The 17,211-nt window shown below is 50.4% G+C and overlaps 1 protein-coding gene across 1 annotated transcript; it reads right to left on the bottom strand.

Moving 5' to 3' along the window:
- Positions 1–323: 323 nt before the first annotated feature.
- On the bottom strand, positions 324–16,729 carry LOC144159647 (membrane metallo-endopeptidase-like 1). Its single transcript, XM_077691258.1, has 2 exons — positions 16,350–16,729; positions 324–1,398 (listed from the first exon to the last, which is right to left on the bottom strand). Exons 1-2 carry the CDS (start codon positions 16,722–16,724, stop codon positions 1,207–1,209), a joined length of 567 nt encoding a protein of 188 aa, XP_077547384.1. The 5' UTR covers positions 16,725–16,729; the 3' UTR covers positions 324–1,206.
- Between the last annotated feature and the right edge of the window lie 482 nt (positions 16,730–17,211).

Consider the following 17,211-nt stretch of genomic DNA (forward strand, 5'->3'; position numbering starts at 1 on the left):
GGTAGAAGCGAGGCTAGCCGAGCCATTTTGCTTGGCTTGCTACACCATATGAAGAAACAAAAAAAAATATGAAGGTTTGGGAAATAAAATAAATGAAAGGGTTGACATTTGGACGAGTTGGTAATGATGCATCTAGGAAAAAAACTCGCGCAAATTAACGGGGACCGAAACACTACATGCGTCACAGTTCTCGGCGCACTCGGCCGCACGTAAAGAAAAAAGCAAACACAAATTACAAAACAAGCTTTGAAGCACACGAATGGCGAAAACAGCAAAGATAACCGCACCGCACAAAACACTCCGTAGCCTTATTAGTAGGTGCAGTCGCGCTGCAACAGCTGCGCTTGAAATCCAGTTTCACTGTGTCGGCATGGCAATGAACTTTTTTATTTTGCACAAATCGCTCATCACACACATCCGGTTGTTGGAATACGTGCGAAAACATTAAAACACTGGAATACCTTGCTTCACTATAAATTTGGAGGGAAGGGTGATGGCATGAATGAAATAGTCAGTGTTAGCAACCATCGCACAGAAAACTGTGCATGCCTCAAAACGAGGAGGGCAATAACAGTGCATTTGGACGGAGAGCGTCGTCTGTAGAGTTACCAGCATTTGCGCGCGCGAGGCTAAAAAGAAACTCTGTCCAGAAAAGCACACAGTTCAAATATTTCTGAGATTTTGTGCTGTTGCCTGTCTTACCTGTGGTGCATGGCACTCGGCCGAATGTACGTCCCACTTCGGAGAAACGGTGAAAACGCCAACATATTTCAGTAGAGTGAGAACGATATAACTTCATGTTGAACAGCTGAGGTGTTATTAGCGACAAAATAACATCCCAGCATGTAGTCACTAAATCAATGTTTTTACGCTAGAAAAGGTGCCTTAGGAAAGCGTCATGCCCAACAGGTTTTCCCGAGAAACAACACTATCAGACATATCCACAACGCTAGAAGCATTCGTGGTAATTGGGCTGTTAAACCTTTTGTTTTTTTCTGCGCCATTATTATAATAGCTTGTCTTGCCAGCGTCGGCGCTATCGCAGATCACATCTTATCCGACGTCCATTGCTTAAGATACAACTATTGCTTTGGCGCTATATATATAGGTGGCGCTACGAGCAGTGCTTCCCGAAGGGGTGGTCGCCAGGAACAGTCCTTTCTACACATAGAGGCTGGAGCACAGCTACAGATCGTGGCGTCATCACTAATCCCAGAATGAGCAGGCAGTCTTGTGGTGCATTGGGTCACCACGGCGACACTGAAAGGCCCGCTGAAAGCCTCGGTCGTTGGACAGGGGCCCATTGACACGTTCCCAGTGCGACGCCGGCCGAAACAAGCGCCGTCGCAGTTTGCCAGGGTTATCACACATCGAGTGGGTGTACGCGATGTAAAACACCTGCAACGGCATACAAAAGAGGAGTGCCATAACTGCTACACCATTAAGCTGCAGCCTGTCGGCGCCACGTGGTAAACCGCGAACTGCAAACGTCGCATTCGCACAAGGGAAATCATCATCACGGTCGTAATTAAAATCCCAGTGATTGTAATCCCCATCGTGTTTTTGCCTGAATCATCCGTGTTCCCTATAAGTGGTGACCGCGCACTGCAGCGCAGCTGCATTGTAAAACCGATTTCTGACCTCTTCCAGACCTGGGACACGTTTATTGAGCGTAGCCTCGTCAGCCCTAAGCTATCAAATTTGGACAGTAAATCTCCGACGATGTAAGCCGTCACCCCTGAGAAAGCTTAGCATACGGCGTACACATTCCCTGCGTTTCACAAAGCTTTGCTTTGCTCTACATGACTAGGTTGAACATTGTGAGCCCACGCCATCGTCACACAGCGCCGTCACATGCCCGTGCTGTGACGTAGGAGCTCTTTTTACAAGAGAGTTTGTTGCTCGGCTATAGTTGGTGCATGTTAGGTTTAGAGGGAACGAGCCGAACGTTGAAACAAAGGACCTAGTATTACCAAAGAAGTGTTGCGCTCTTTTTGCGCTGCTGAACAGTTTCTCTCTCGATGCTCCTTCACGACCCAAGATATCAACCCAGCTGGTTCACAGGGAAGGTTTCCTAACAAGACTTACAGAGTTAGGCAACCTCTTTCCGAAGGGGTGGGCTACGTCACTGCTTAAGCGAGGGCATGTTGGCAGGGAGAGCAGTCATCGCCTGATTCAGCGACCAATCCAAAGCTCTATCTATACCAAAACCACCATCAGGAAATTTCATTGGCGTGTGATAGTGGTGATACCCGTTGTCATGTTCGCACAGTAATAAATAAGAGAAGATAAAGCTCTTGGCGGTACCTTGCGTTTGTATTGACTCTAAACCCAAACAGACGCACACAACAGACGGACATAAAAATTTACACCATCTTCCCGCGAGGGGAACCATGGGGTAGATGCGACGCATCGGGGGTTTCCGTTGCGTTTCCGTTATCGTGTCCATTGTTGTTGTGTGTCCATATTTTACGCAGCATGTTCACCCCCGATACGTCGCATCTACCCCATGGTTACACTCGCGGGAAGATGGTGGAAATTTTATCGGAGTGGTCGGTGCTTGTTACGGTTACGCCGACCATCGCGATAGCAGGCCTGTTAGTCTCCATTCAAATCATCGGTGGTCATCGGAGGATGTCATCGGCGGAGCGGCGGCGGAACGACTGAGCGGAGCGGCGCGGTTACCGCGTTTATATGCAGCGGAATGAGAGAGAGAGCAGCGCATAGCAGCGCATGCGCATGTGTTAACCGAGCGCAAGCTGCGCGCTAACCCGCACCCACGCACAGCTGGCACGGCGACGGAGCGAGCGCCGGCGAGCGCTAACACGCAGATGGTGCTGCGGTGAGAGCGGCGCTAGCGCGCAGCTGGCACGGCGAGGAGAAAAGGGGAGGGATGCGGACTACGCCGGACGACGCCGGAGGAACAAGGCGAGTGAAAGAGATGCGCCGCATCTAATAAACTAACAAGGGAAACTATGACCAAACAAGTGGAAATAATAGAGTTACACTAAAGAAAGAGGACACAGAGATTTGAAATGGTGCCATTCTGACGCACCTCAAGCTTAGCTTAGAAGCACGCTCGAGGCGTGCGGCATTGAGCGGCCAGGTCACGTGTCGGTGTCCACGGGGTACGCAGGCTGTTCCGATCTCCCGCTCACGTCGCGAATGCAGCTCTTTTGGACACGGCGCCGTCCTATTCGGAGACTCGATGAGACGACTGGCTTCCAGAGCGGAGGGCCTAGGGGTTGCCGTTGTGGACGACCACTGGGACGTAGCACGGGTCCGAACGCCCGACCGCCATGCATCCCGGTCACACTCCACGCCCCGATCTGCGTCCCTCGCAAGATGGGATGCATGGTGGTCTGGCGCCCGGATCCGCGCAAAGTCCAAAAGGTCTTCCACAACGGAAAACCTTACGCCATCTCCTCTGGAAGCAAGCCCTCTCGTCTTGTCTCCAAAGAGAGGGACTGCGCCTCCGAGAGAGCTGCACTCACTACGACCGCGACAGGAGGTTGAAGTGGGCTGCACCACCAGGAGCCTCGAGATGTGGTGGCCGAGCGGCGCCGTCACTTCACGACTGGGATCGTAAGACCGCAGGTGCAACGGGCTCGTGCAAGTGTAGAACACGCACTGTGTCCTTTCATTATCTTTGTCTGTTGTGTGCATCTGTTTGGGTTTAGGGCACAAGCAAGTTTTCTGTTCTTTAATATTATTGCTACAGAACCTGACAATAATTGGCTTCCGTGAGAGGCCGAGCCCAGACCAGGCGAGAGAAGATCCCAGAATGGACGCAGAAGAGATAATTGGTCTAGGGAAGGCCTGGCTTTAGCACCGAAGAAATGAAGAGTGGGTGCTCGCGGAGCGAAATCATTGGGACGCGGAAAGATAGCTAAGCGTGAGGCGAAGGTACATAAAATCTAAGTGCTCAAAAAAATTGCCCAAGTAGCGGAGGAGCGTGCCGCAATTCCTCTCCATCGTGGTATTTTCCCACATGCTCATCGGGTAGTGAAGAGTTTTCTGCGTACACAGAACTGCTTCCACACAGCCATATAACGCTTCGCTTTAAAACGGCCGTGACGCCTGATGACAGGTTGGTACACCATCCTTACTGATAGAAGACGACGACTCAGAAGATGGCCCCGGGCTGAAAAACGGCGCCGCATCCATCGTGCACATGTTCTATCCCAGTGGCCGATCGGTGGCCCCTCATTCTCCTCCAGTGAAAGAATGTGATCCTAAACCGGGCAAGCCATCAGACCAAGACAACCTGAGACCCATCTCGCTGACGGCCTGCGTCGGCAAGATCCTAGAGCACGTCGTCCTCAACCGATGGCAAAAGTTCCTAAAGCGAACGGAGGCCTTCTCAGGCCCAGTAGTCGGGTTCAGGGAGCATCTGAGCACTCAAAACGTCATGCTTGAGATCAAGCCCCAAATGATCGACGGCCAGACCGTCGGCAGCGAAGCCATACTGGGCCTGGACCTGCGGAGTGATTTCGATCAGGTCGACCACGCCGCGACTTGTGACCAGGGTGTCGAACCGGAATTTTTTCGGGTTCGGTTCGGGTTCGGGTTCAAGCCTTTCGGGTTCGGTTCGGGTTCGGTTCCGGAGCACCATTCCGTTCCGGTTCGAACCGGTTCGAACCGGTTCAAACGGGTTCGAACGGGTTCGGAGAAAAAAAAAGCAGGCGTGTTTTTTTCTGTTAATTTTTTTTTGTGTTCGGTTTTCGTTTCCTTCTCAGGTTCCCTTGTCAAAAACGAAGCCATAATGTAGGTTTCTTTGTGCAAACGTTTTGTTTTGGCCAAATTAAAGCAACCCTGCAACACTTTTTTAAACTTTGTTTGAAATCTTGAATGCTTGCAGAAAGCAGTCAACTAACACATCCAGTACTTAGATCAGGGAGTCAAAAAGTCGCTCAGACAAAAAGTACTGCTCTGTCCCCATCAGATAACTTACAAACTTGCTTGAAATATTTTTCTCTTTTCCCCAGTCTTGGCGTTCTTCTACCGCCGGAATGACGTCATTACAGCGATGTAGCGGCTATTTTCCAGCTTTCCTTAAGTTGCGACATTAAAATGAAATCCACGAAAGCGAAGCAGAAACGGAAGGCGTATCTGCTCGGACGAGCAAATCACGCACTGCTGCTCTGTGCTGGCAATAGCTATAGCTTTAGCAGTGCTTTCAGATGCGAAGATAAGAGTGAAAGCGTTATTCTAAAGTGCCGAAGAGTTCCTTTAACTGTAAAATGTACTGCAAAATGTTTTTATAGTAGGTCCACGATTACACTGAAGCGAACTGAAGTGGAATGAAAAATTCGCTCGGACACATAAGACTGCGTATTTGTATGAATTTGAAAGCCCTGCTCTTTATGGCCGCAAGTTTATTCTATTGATTTAGTTTCTTTCAATTTTATAATTTAATTTAATTTATTCTTAGATCATAACACTGCAGTTTTATACCCCGCAGTTGTTTTCTTGAGGAAGAAAATGGCGGACGATTACGACACTCACTAATGCGAAATTTTAGTGCACGCGAACTGTAGTCTGCTCGGCGACGGCGCATAGATGCTGTGTCTCAGGAAGTGATCGCGTCATCACCTAATGCACAACGGCACGTGGTATTGGCCGCGAGGCCCACCACTGGAGAGGCCGGCGCTGCGATCGTTTTGACGTCTAGGATCACCGTTCCTATCTTGCTGCGTAGTTGGCTTGCAGCGCGTGACACTTCGCTTAGGAAGCGCGTTCTAAAAGTATTTTCGTGTTAATTTCCTTCGTTTGAAGTTAATTCTCAGTGCGTCAAGCGCAGTTCGACCTAATGGTGACTGTATACAACCGTCTCAACTGTGGTACATTATCCGCAAACACCGTGAGCGTGGTGGTGTATTACGCATGCGACCGAAGCATAAGCAGCGGCCTGTTTCCCCGATCAACAATGTGGACTACGACGATCGCCGAGTGAAGTTTCTAGATTTCCCTTGTTCGCAAGAAATGTATAAAGCAGGAAATCGTGAAGCGTTAACTGCTAGCTCGCAGAAGCACACGCAGCCGCCGTGCCTGCCCGCACAGCCGACGGTGCGGCTCGAACCGACGCAGGTCGCGGCAGCAACAACCACTGATCTCCACTTAGTTGCTGGATGGCGCTTCGCCGCTGTCGCGGCCGGGCGCGCGCACGGCCACCGGAAGTTCAACGGCTCGTCCCGGAAGTCGGGCGTCTGCTACGCTTCTCAAGCGCTGATAATCGTCCCCATTGGCGCATTTTGCATTTTGTTCTTACTTTATTGCATTTTGGCTATACAGATAGCGTTCAGATCGCATCTTATGCTATACCGAAACATGCGACGTTAATATGAAGCAGAATTTAATTGCGAAGGAGAACGAAAATGTAACTTGGGTCTTGGTTTGAGAGGAGACGACGCAGCTGTAACGGGATTTATGCTAGAAATTTATGCTAGAGATTTATGCTAGAAAGAAAACAATGTGGGCACTGCGTCAGGCTGTAGCCGAGTTTGTGCGCCCCGTTCTGTCAAAACAGTTGTCAGTAAAGTGGTCACTGCAGAGCCTGCGGCCTGGGGGTGGAGCCCATTTGTCCCTTCTCAATACCCTAGTTACACGGGCACAGTTAACCACGGTTAAGCGAACCGCGGTTCGACAACACCGCAGTTTGCTACGTTACACGACAGACGAAACTGCGGTTACGTCGCTAACCATGGTTAACGCAAACTCAGCTTGGCCACCTCAGTTTGGTCACGCTAACCGCAGTTTCCGCAGCCGCAGTGCTCAAAATCGCACAAGTCAGTTCGGACGCAAGTGGCGGCGCATCAGCGGAAGCGAAAAAAAAAAATCACTTGGCGTTCGGAAGAGACGAAGGTTCTCAAACAGCGGGTGCCCCAAAGCTGTCCCCAAGACGCGCTTGCGAATTCTTTTCACCGCTCTCGCAATCAGCGCGACTGCCCGTCAGCAGCGGCTCGTTTCCCGATCCGCCCGATCAACTACGACAAAAGCCGTGCTAAATTTGTAAATTCCGCGCGTCGTTCGCCAAAACTGGATATAGCAGGCAATCCTGAAGCGTTTTTAGCGCTCGGAAACGATCGGCGCGCGCGTCGGCCGTGCCTGCAAACACGCCGGCGCGCCTTCCCCGAACTGGCCCAGACCACGGCAGCAACAGCTTATCGCCGCCCTTCGAAATCAATCTGATCCCGGAAAAGAACTTCCACTTGCGAGAAAATGGATGTTAGTGCGGTGAAAAATTGTGCTATGTGGATTGTAATTCGCAGTTGTAAAGGTAGCGGCGGTCAAATATCTACCGCGATGCTAAGCGGAAAGTTCCAAACCCCGAGCAGACCTAAGCAAACCAAGCCGGTTGCGAGCTGTTGGGGAAGCCCCTCTCCTCGCCGCGCGCGAGTGCGTTGCTTTCGGGTCAGAAGCGACTGCTTTAACGATACTTTTCTTGTCTACACAGGTTCTCTTAATGTTTTTTTATCGTGAATTTATTTGTGTGGTAATTAATTTTTATTACGCTCACAATCAAGTGACCGCGGTCACCAAACTTGCAATTTCGCGTGTAACAGCCAAAACCGCAGTTTGCGATAAGCGCGGTTAAAATTCACTGCGGTTACTTTCGCCGTGTAACTAGGGTATAAGTTCGCCACCCAACGCCGGTATAAATCCGGCTTAGAGCGAGGGAATCTGCCTAACAAGAGCTAGCAGCAGCTTAAAAACGACACTGATATGACATTTGCGTTTCGCTGAGTATCACGCACGTCGTACATAATATTGTAATACTTCCAAGTGGAACGTCTTCCCAGACGACTACTCTGGTCTGCTTGTGCTGTTGACGGCGCGACAAGCAGGAATTTTGAGTGGAATGCGCGCGAAACCAGCCCATGTGTAGCATGCGCTATGCTGGAACGGCCCGACTTCCGGGACGAGCGCTCGAACTTCCGGCGGCCGTGCGCCGGAGAGCTCGAAGCGCCATCCAGCAAAACTCTAGTGGAGATCAGTGGCAACAACTTGTCGGCGCTTTTTAAAATCACACAAGTCGTGGAAAAGAAGTTCCAGATTGGTGAAAGTGAACGTTAGTGTGATGAAAAATTCTGGTAGGTAGTGTAATCAGCTGTGGTTTTTAAAGCGATGCTCAAATATCTGCCGCGATTTACGCCGACCGGCCGCGGAGGTCGATCCCGGCAGCGCCGGCCCGTTCACGCACGGTGCGGCGAGCGGCCGAAGGATGGCTATGCTTGCGCGCAAGAATCGGCCGAGGCCGTGCAGGTATCTTGATCGTCGATCGCTTCAACGGAAATCACCGCGCTTACAGAGTTTCCAGCGCGGTGAAACGTTCTGTTAGGGACTGTCACTCGCAACTCTAACGGCGATGAAATATCTGCTGCGACACCAAGCCTAAAGTTCCCAACATCCGATTACGTGCATCCGAAGCCGGCTGCGAGCTGTTGGCGAAGGCCCTCCCGTCGCGCACGCGCGTGTTGCGTTTGGGTTCCTCTAACTTCTTGGGGGCCACCAACGCTCGGTTCTCCTATTCTAAATATCCCCATTACCCGAAATCATTATCGACGTGTTTATCCTCGTACGCAGCCTCGCCTTCTGTGAGCAGTCGTGAGTTTCGAAATTGATGCTTGAGAAATGCCGGCTTACTGTAAACATACAAAACACACTGCAATTATAAATTATCACGCCGAGCACCTAATGAAAACTAAATATAGCCTTGTCCGAACCCGCTCGAAGGCGTTAAAAACTCGCGTTCATACCGTTCATACATTGCGGACATGTCGCGAAAAGTAAACATCAGCCGTGCAGAGTACAGGCTACGGCAGTGATCGTTAATCAAATCCGGGCATGACATAAAAACATCGTAGGGGGAATAGGCACTGATCAAGCCAAACTGCAGACCATAACAATACTTTTAAGCATGTGCGGCGAAGCAATCTGATCAGCGTTCTCGCGTCATTCATTTACCAGGCAATACGAGCAGTTCGCGTGGTGAGATCATAAGTGAGCGACGCGTTTCCGTCGCTGTTACAAGGTGTTTGCTTGCACACACATGTCCCGTCACAAGTATTTCATAATGAATTTACAGCGTACTTTTCTCGGCATCAGTTGCATCGTCCTTGGCGTTAGCTGGCTGCGTATGTAAGAGCTGTGGGTCGCGATGGTAGCAACTACCTAAACGCGGCGGTGTCGCCGGGAACAAGCGAGTCGCTGATTGCGTACCCGAATTATTTGGTTTACAGACAACTTTTTTGGTAATTTGCATCAAATCCACAAGGAGCGGGCGAGGCGGTGGCCACAAGAAAAAAAAATTGGGCCCATCTCCCCACGAGGGGGGACTCGAGTAAATGCGTCGCGTAGGGGGTGGGTGTATTGCGTTAACGTTAGTGTTTGGGGGGTGGTAGTGAATGTGTTAACTATTATTGCTTATTACTATTAATTAATATTATTTCTTTCATATATCAATTATTACTTTCGTGATTTTGCGACTCGAGTCCCCCCTCGTGGAGAGATGGGCCCAATTTTTCTTTTTTTTTGTGACGCAAGAAGTGAAGGCAAGGAGTAGGTTGTTGTAAGTCGTTATTTATTTATTTGTTGCTGTTGTCGTTGTATTGGACGCTGAGAACGACGGCTTCGTGGTCGCTAAAGTGTACTGTTAAGGGGTCTTTAAGCAGTGGTCGTGCGTTGCAGCAACTGGTGAAGACGAGATCGATGCAACTGCTGCCGTGTATCAGCAGCTTCTTGACGTAGTTTGAATGAGTCAAGGATATAAGGCGCGTTCGTACCCTTTGATTCTGTGTCGCTTTTGTGGCGCAGTGGGAAGAGCACCATGTACCTCGCGTTCCGCCCACAGGGTCGTGGGATCGAAATTAGGCGCCGATAACTATTATTTTTTTATATAGTGTAGGGGGAGGGGTGCGGACCTGTTGTAGAGAGCGAGGAGGGTAGCGTGATGCGGGAGAGGAGGAGTGGGGGAGAGGGCGCACCTGCGCGCTGAGCTGTTGCGGACGGACGGCGGACGCTACATGTGAGTTAAAGAAATGCTCTGCATTTAAAAACACGCTTCCGCATACGCACGGGAAATCTGCTGTAGCAGACGACAACACGATTCGGCGTCGTACAAGTGACGTCACTAGTAGGTGGCGCCACGGTACGGCCTCGAGGCCAATACTCTGTCGTTATCTCGTTAGGCGTCGCCATTGTGAAGCACGTCTCGCGCGGTCACGGAATTACGCCCTCCCCCTTACACTTTTGTCATACTTTCAACGTCCGTTTTCCTGCTAGTTCTATCTTCGGTGGCGTCTTCGTTCTCTCGGTTACAACGAGTCCGATGCTGAAGGACTACGCGAAACCACAGGAGCGGGTGCTTAAGGGCTGCGCTCTAACGCATGGCTCTACGTAGCCGCTGTGCAGCCATGTGATCCACTCCCTTCGCCGACAAGTGATGGGCCGCACATCGTCTCCAAATAATGCGTTCTCGCCACAGTCTTCTGAAAGGCAAGCACGTAGCCTCCTTACCAGTGGGCAGCACACGGGTGCCTCCGACGCCTCCCCCTCTGAGCATCTTCGCCAGAATCTTCTGGTAATGGGCAGCCTCCCTGCAGACTGCCTATTGCCCCGTCCTACTATAAGCAGACGACCCGTCCGTCCACAATCGTTTTAATGCGTAGCATGCTTTTCCCACAGCCAGGACCGTGTAACACCCTTCATTTCTACAAAAATGCAGGTATAGCGGAAGTTCCACCTGTAATCGCTATAATAGCGTCAATGGAGATAACTGGTCGCACGAAATTTCTGAAAATCTAAAAGAGTAATTACCGAAACTGGTGAACCATGTGACACCCTGTATTTCCACAAAAAATGAGGATTTCGGGAAATTTCGACCTGTAATCGTTATGATAGTGCAAATGGAGATATTTAGTCGAACAAAATTTACAAATGTAAAAAATAAGAAAATGCAAAATAATTGCGGAAACTGGCGAACCGTGTAACACCCTGAATTTCCACAATAAGGCAGATTTCGCGAGTTACAAATGTAATCGTTATAATAGCGCAAATGGAAATAATTGGTCGAACGAAATTTTGAAAAACTATAAAATAAGAAAAATATTAGGCAATTATTAAGGGAAATGGCAAACCGTATAACTGCCTGCTTTTCTACAATAATGGAGATTTCGCGAATATTCCATTTGTAATTATAGCAGCGTCAATTGAGATAATTGGTCGGACAGGATTTATAAAAACAAACAAAAAAATTGGCAAGTAGAAACTCACACTGAGGACAAGCGGCATAGGAGCGATACGCATAAGTCGATAATTCTTTGAATTTCTGCAGAATTTTTTTAGTACCCTGGAGTGTCGCCATGGTACAGCATTTTGCGTCTCCGCCCCCTCCGCCCGGGCGTCTCGTGGCGGGCCACCCCTCGTCCCCAAATCACGCATCCTCGCAGGAATCGTCTGCCTGGCAGGCAGCCAGGCAGGCAGGTAGTTTACTGGCAAGCTGGCAGTCTTTTTGGCGCGCAGGAGAGCCTGAGCGCCCAACATCTTTTTTGGTTCCACCAAATGTCTACGCACGCACGCGCGCATGCATGCACCTCTGTTTTCGCACAATGAGGCAAAAAATTTTGCATTGTAAAAAAATTGGTTGGTCTGCTACGCTTTTCATGTACCCCTTGTTTCAAGGGCGCTTTAGATTTAACACGAAATCATTAGCACTGCTAGAAGTCGAAAACAGTCCGGCGTCGGCGTCAACCTCCGACTGTCAAGCGTGGCTGGTGGCGTTTAAAGCGATTTCCTTCTGCTCATCTTTCATATTCTAACCTACCAGTTAGAAAGAAAAAAACGGCTTTAATAACTCATTGGACGTCGTGTACAGGACGGCATTGGATACGGAACCACCGGAGATAGAAACTTGCTAAATGGCACTTCAGCGAGAGGTGAGAGCGGTTGGGCTCTAGGAAAGATAATAGCTGAGTGAAGTCACAAGCAGCAGTAATTATCCCTCATAGAGAGAGGGAAAATGAACTTTAAATAAATCGAGGAAAAGTTTCAGAGAGGCGTCCTCATTCAAGGGGTCGAGTCGACAGTCCTTTCCATCAAGAGAAACTGATCTTCCAGGCCGGAGCTGGCCAAGGCTCTCTCCCAAATCTCTATGGAAACGTGTAGGTTGGGTGGATCTCGGGTGGACTTGTCGCATCCGCCTACTGTGTGTATGAGGTTCCGAGGCTCTCCACAGAAGCGACGAAATGGAGAGAATTGTGTCCGGTCAAAGAGGTAATGTGTGGGAAGGTGTTAATCCGCAGGGCGCGGAATAATCTTTCCTTGTTATTCGGTAGCGATTTGTGCGGGAAGGAATACGTTCAACGGGAGAGCCTATAGTGCTAATTAATTTCCTGGTATGCATGCAGGATGCATGCGCTCGGGCTCGGCTTCATCAGCGCTGGCTAAGCGGGTCAAATGTCGAGCCACGACGTTGGTGATCTTGCCTGCCGGCGATGGCAGTATGAGCTGGTGCCCATGCAATCCTGGCTGTTCTCGTTGGTAAAAGTGTTGTAACATGCGATAGACCGTTGGCAAAGTTGTGCCACGCCTGATAAGAGTCTGTTATGAGACTTTTGGCGCCGCTTTGGCTAAGCGCACGTGATCGCCGCTTCCTCAGCTTGGGGAGGGGGGGGGGGGGGGGGGGGCTGTGTTCGGAGGTTGAGATGCTACACCGGTGGAAGGCTGCAGAACGGTAGCACAAAGAAAGAAAGGTATTGGCTATCAGGTGTCTTTCGCATCAAACCAGTTGATCGTCCCTCTTTTTTTTCAGTTTAGTTGCTTCCTAGTCTCACCTCATATATATACACATTTTGAGAACCTTTTGATGAATATAAGACATGCATTAGACTATTAGTTTTTAACTTCAGTGCGAGATGTAAATCTTACGCGAGAAACAACATAAGAGCGTAATACCTGCATAAAAAAGGCCTTTTATAGCATTCAGGCGGTCGACACATAACTTCCCGGCTATTTTGTGCGTAACTACATTTCCTGATTGGTCGAGAAAGAGAACGCTGCGAACTTTACAAATACCAAGGACCCCAATGCTATCATGTTTGGTCCGACCCTCTAATCCACCTTAACTGACCCGCTAATTCCTCTAATTAATATTAATCAACACCACAGTCCCACTAATTCACATTAGTTCATTCACTCATATCACTAAACCACCCCAGTCTACCCGCTAATCCGCGTTAATCGACTTAAATTCATGCATCAAAATGCGATCGCATCTACTTTAAAAGTGCAAATGAGAAGGCCCCAATTCTTTTTTCAATTCTCATGTTCTCCTAGGGCAGTAACCAAAGGACACAACGGCACTGTACAAGAAAAAGTGGTGATGACGTAGAGAACTGTGAGTGTTTGTGTCTCAGTGCTGTTTTTATACAAGTGACCACTCAAACTAAAATAATTGGAAGATGCGTATTTATTGTTGATGGTGTCCCTGAAGGCCTTCACAAGCGGACATGGATGCATTTGAATTAACAACATGAAAACTTCACACGATTTTAAACACACTGCAGATAGAAACCGTAAAGAATACACCATGATATGTTGCCGCGAAATATGCGTTCTAAACTTAAGTTATTTTAAATGTAAAAAGATAATGGGAGAAGATGGGCAATACCTAAAGCAAACTAATAGTGTATACGGACTTTACATTATATTTACATTATATTTACATTATATTAAGCACGGTAATAATAAGATGAGAACCAACGTTACTAGAATCGTTGATGAGAACCTTACAGGCATTGGGAACTGCAGACTATGCAAAATATTTCGTGGTGCCGTCTGGCGAATGGTAAAAATATCCTCAGGCGCAAGGTAGGGTACCGAAATCGAAAACTAGAAATCACAGTTTTGAGGCCCCGGAACCGGTTCGGAACGGTTCCTTTGATTCGTTCCGGTTCGGGTTCAGTTCCAAAATGGCGGAAAAAATACGGTTCCGGTTCAGTTCCGGTTCCAGGCAAAAATTCGGGTTCGGTTCCGGTTTCCGGTTCGGTTCCGGTTCCGGTTCGACACCCTGCTTGTGACAAATATCGAAACTCGGCCTCCGAGAGTGAAGCTGCAACTACGTGAGAGAATTCTTGTCGAGCAGAAGCGCCAAACTCCTGGCAGGAGATCTCAAGGCGGCCGACGAAGCACGGGCAAAAGAGGCACCCCACAAGGGTCGGTCATCTCCCCTAGGCTGTTTAATCGCGTTACCATCGGAGTGTCACGAAGACTCGAGAAGCTAGAATACGTCGAAGACACGATCTACGCCGACGACATAATGTGGGTGCGCATGGGGAACGACGGCCACATCGAGAAGATTCTTCAGAGGGCTGTCAAAGACGACTACCTCGCGGAGACAGGGCTCTGGTGCTCGCCGAAGAAATCCGAGCTGCTCGTGTACCAACCATGGAGAAAGCAGCCACGCCAGGCACAGAGACACTGCGAATAAATCAAGATCCCGACTCGAGATGGCACCGTCATACCCACGGTTCCAAAGATCAGTGTACTCGGGATGATGATAGAAGCCCGCGGAAGAAACACGGAAATGATCAACCATATAACGAGAAAGGCGGCGAACGTCTGCAGGCTGCTCAGAAGACTGACCTCGAGAAGAGGAGGTATGAAGGAGGGCGACCTCGTACGGTTAATTCAAGCCTTCGTGATCTGCCACGTAACTTACATGGCAGCCTACCACCAGTAGTATCAGAGCGAGAAGATTGGCATTATCACACGAAAGGCGAACAAGACGGCACTCGGTCTACCCGGCAATGCCAGCACGCAACACGCTCGAAGAAATTATCGAAGCACAGCAGACGTCCCACCTCGAACGACTATCCAGGGCGCAGGCCGGCAGCCACATCCTCGAAAAAGCTACGAATAGAATACCACACACATCAAGGAGTCAAGAACACGCTGCGCGAAAACGTCCGTCGAACTCTACGCGTGGACCCAATCCCCAGAAACGTGCACCCGGAACGCAACAAGGGCAGGCTCTGAGCCAGAGCCGAGGCCCTCACATACAAGTTCAGAGAGGACCACGGCGCACATCTAGTCGATGCCGGAGAGTGCCCGAAGAGCTCAAGCGACATAGCCGCGGTGGTAGACGCGTACGGAGTCACGCGAACGGCTGCAAGCGTCAAGTGCAACAGAACGGAAGAGGCAGAAGTGGCCATCGCCCATGGCGCCCGTAGACGGGGACTGCGCCACGGCGCTCAGCGACTCTCGTCAAGCCATACGAAACCACGCCAAATGGGAGGTATCCGGAGCAGGCCGACCTAAGATTCAAGAAGCGCCTCGCCTCGTTTCCAGCACACGAGGGCAAGGTGTCGTACAAAAAGGAAAATCGCAGCCAGTCTACCCAGGCGGCGGCGCGCGCACTATCTCTCCGCTCCGCCAGCACCGAGACAGACGCAGAAAGACTCTGGATCAGCACGAAGGACAGAATGGTCACCTATAACGAGATTCTGAAGGCGCACTGACTGGCTCGAATGAAGCTCCCTCCTCCCAGCGACAAGCTGGACAGAGCCCAGGCGGTTACGTTTAGGCAACTACAGAAGGGTACCTTCCCGACACCACTTTCCCTGCACAAGATACATCCCGAGACCTACCCTGACAACAAGCTCTGCCGCAGGGAGACGGTGACTCTCATGCACATGCTGTGGGACTGCAAGAAGCATCCCGAAGAAGCTGAAACAGGAACTCTACCTCCGCGACTTGAAGTGGCACTGTCGTCGTATGACCAAAGCGCACAGCTCTGGGCCGCCCTGCAAGCCCGGGAGGCAGCCGCTCGGCAGGATCGAGACGGTCTCCCGAAAGCGATCTAGGCCCGGGCGACGGGCGTGACGCGGGCCAAGGTTCGCACCGCGTCGGTTTTGCAGGCTCAACAAACCTTTATTCCACTCAACACCACGGACGAACTCTAAAACGTCAGGATCCCAGCGCCACTCGGAAGACTCCGCCAAGGATGGAAACTTCCCGCTCCTCCGCGTCACTCACATTCATGATGACCCTTCGACCAATCATGACTTTCGTGCCTCGCCAACTGAGCCGGCTTTACTTATTACGACGACCGCTTTAACGGTCTCGCGTTGAGTAAAATGGAGGAGGTCGTCTCTATCGCAGACGCGCAGCTCGTAACGCGGTGAAGTGGCCCACAGCGCTACTCCCCAGAAGTGTCACACAGCAATGACAGCTAGCCTCCTAAGTTGACGTACAGAGCGAAAACACTGCAATATTCAAGCCGGCATTTTCTTTTTTTTTTTCTATTCGTAATCCAACAACCTTTCCGGGGCCCAACACGTTGCACTCACCTGATTCCAACGGAGCGACTTCCCGGCGCCTGTTGAGTTGATTTCGGGATCCTTCCCGCCGGCCAAGCGTGCGGCGTACGCGTCGAACGCGTCCTTGGCGACGCCCACGGCGCCCAGGTCGGCCAGCGCGCGCGCGTCCCTCCCGGGCCGCCAGGGATGTCCGGCGGTTCTCGCGCGGACGTGCTGGCCGTGGAGGCACGCGAGCAGGGCGGCAAGTCCGCGACGCGAAGAAGCCCTCGATCGGCGCTCGGTCGGCGACTGCGGCAGCAGCAGCCGCAGCACGCACCTGGACACCCGCGCTCCCAGCCGCGCCGCCTGCAGAGCGGGCCACACAGGACTGCGCGGGTCCCGAAGCTCCGCAGCCGACAACCGCATGTACAGCGTCTGCGTTTGGAGAGGTGGAATCAGACCTTGGTTGCCCTCTGCTGCTTTAATTAATTAACTAATTAATCATTAATACTAATAATAATAATAATAATAATAATCTTCATTGCAGAATGTGAGGTACAGAGGTAAATAACTGTGCAAGAGAGAGAGAGAGAGAGAACAATATTTATTGAGTCTGGCGATGTCAGCCGAGCCAATGACTTGCTACGTACTTTCTGTGAAGTGCAGGGGATACAACGCGCACCAAGCAAGCTGTAGCCGACGTCATTCAGATGCTTTGGCGTCACGTACAAAGGCAACACTGAGGTGAAACGATGACGCCTTTTTAATATGAATTGACCATTGTGTGAATTCGGCGTGAACGCAAAGCTGCATGTTTTAAAGTTACGCGTGATTGAAAGCCCTGTGTGCCTTTTTGTATTCTTTAAGCGAGAAAGCACAGGTTGAATCAGCAGGTTCTAAATTTGGCGTAACC

The sequence above is a fragment of the Haemaphysalis longicornis genome, unplaced genomic scaffold, assembly GCF_048455015.1.
Source record: "Haemaphysalis longicornis isolate Haplotype H1 unplaced genomic scaffold, Haemaphysalis longicornis Haplotype H1 scaffold_10, whole genome shotgun sequence".
Classification (NCBI taxonomy): domain Eukaryota; kingdom Metazoa; phylum Arthropoda; class Arachnida; order Ixodida; family Ixodidae; genus Haemaphysalis; species Haemaphysalis longicornis.

Coding starts and splice junctions, on each gene's coding strand:
- LOC144159647 (XM_077691258.1), bottom strand. CDS start 16,724: ATGCGGTTGTCGGCTGCGGAGCTTCGGGACCCGCGCAGTCCTGTGTGG. Junction 1,399..16,349: donor AGTCGCTCCGTTGGAATCAG/GTGAGTGCAACG, acceptor ATGCCGTTGCAG/GTGTTTTACATCGCGTACAC.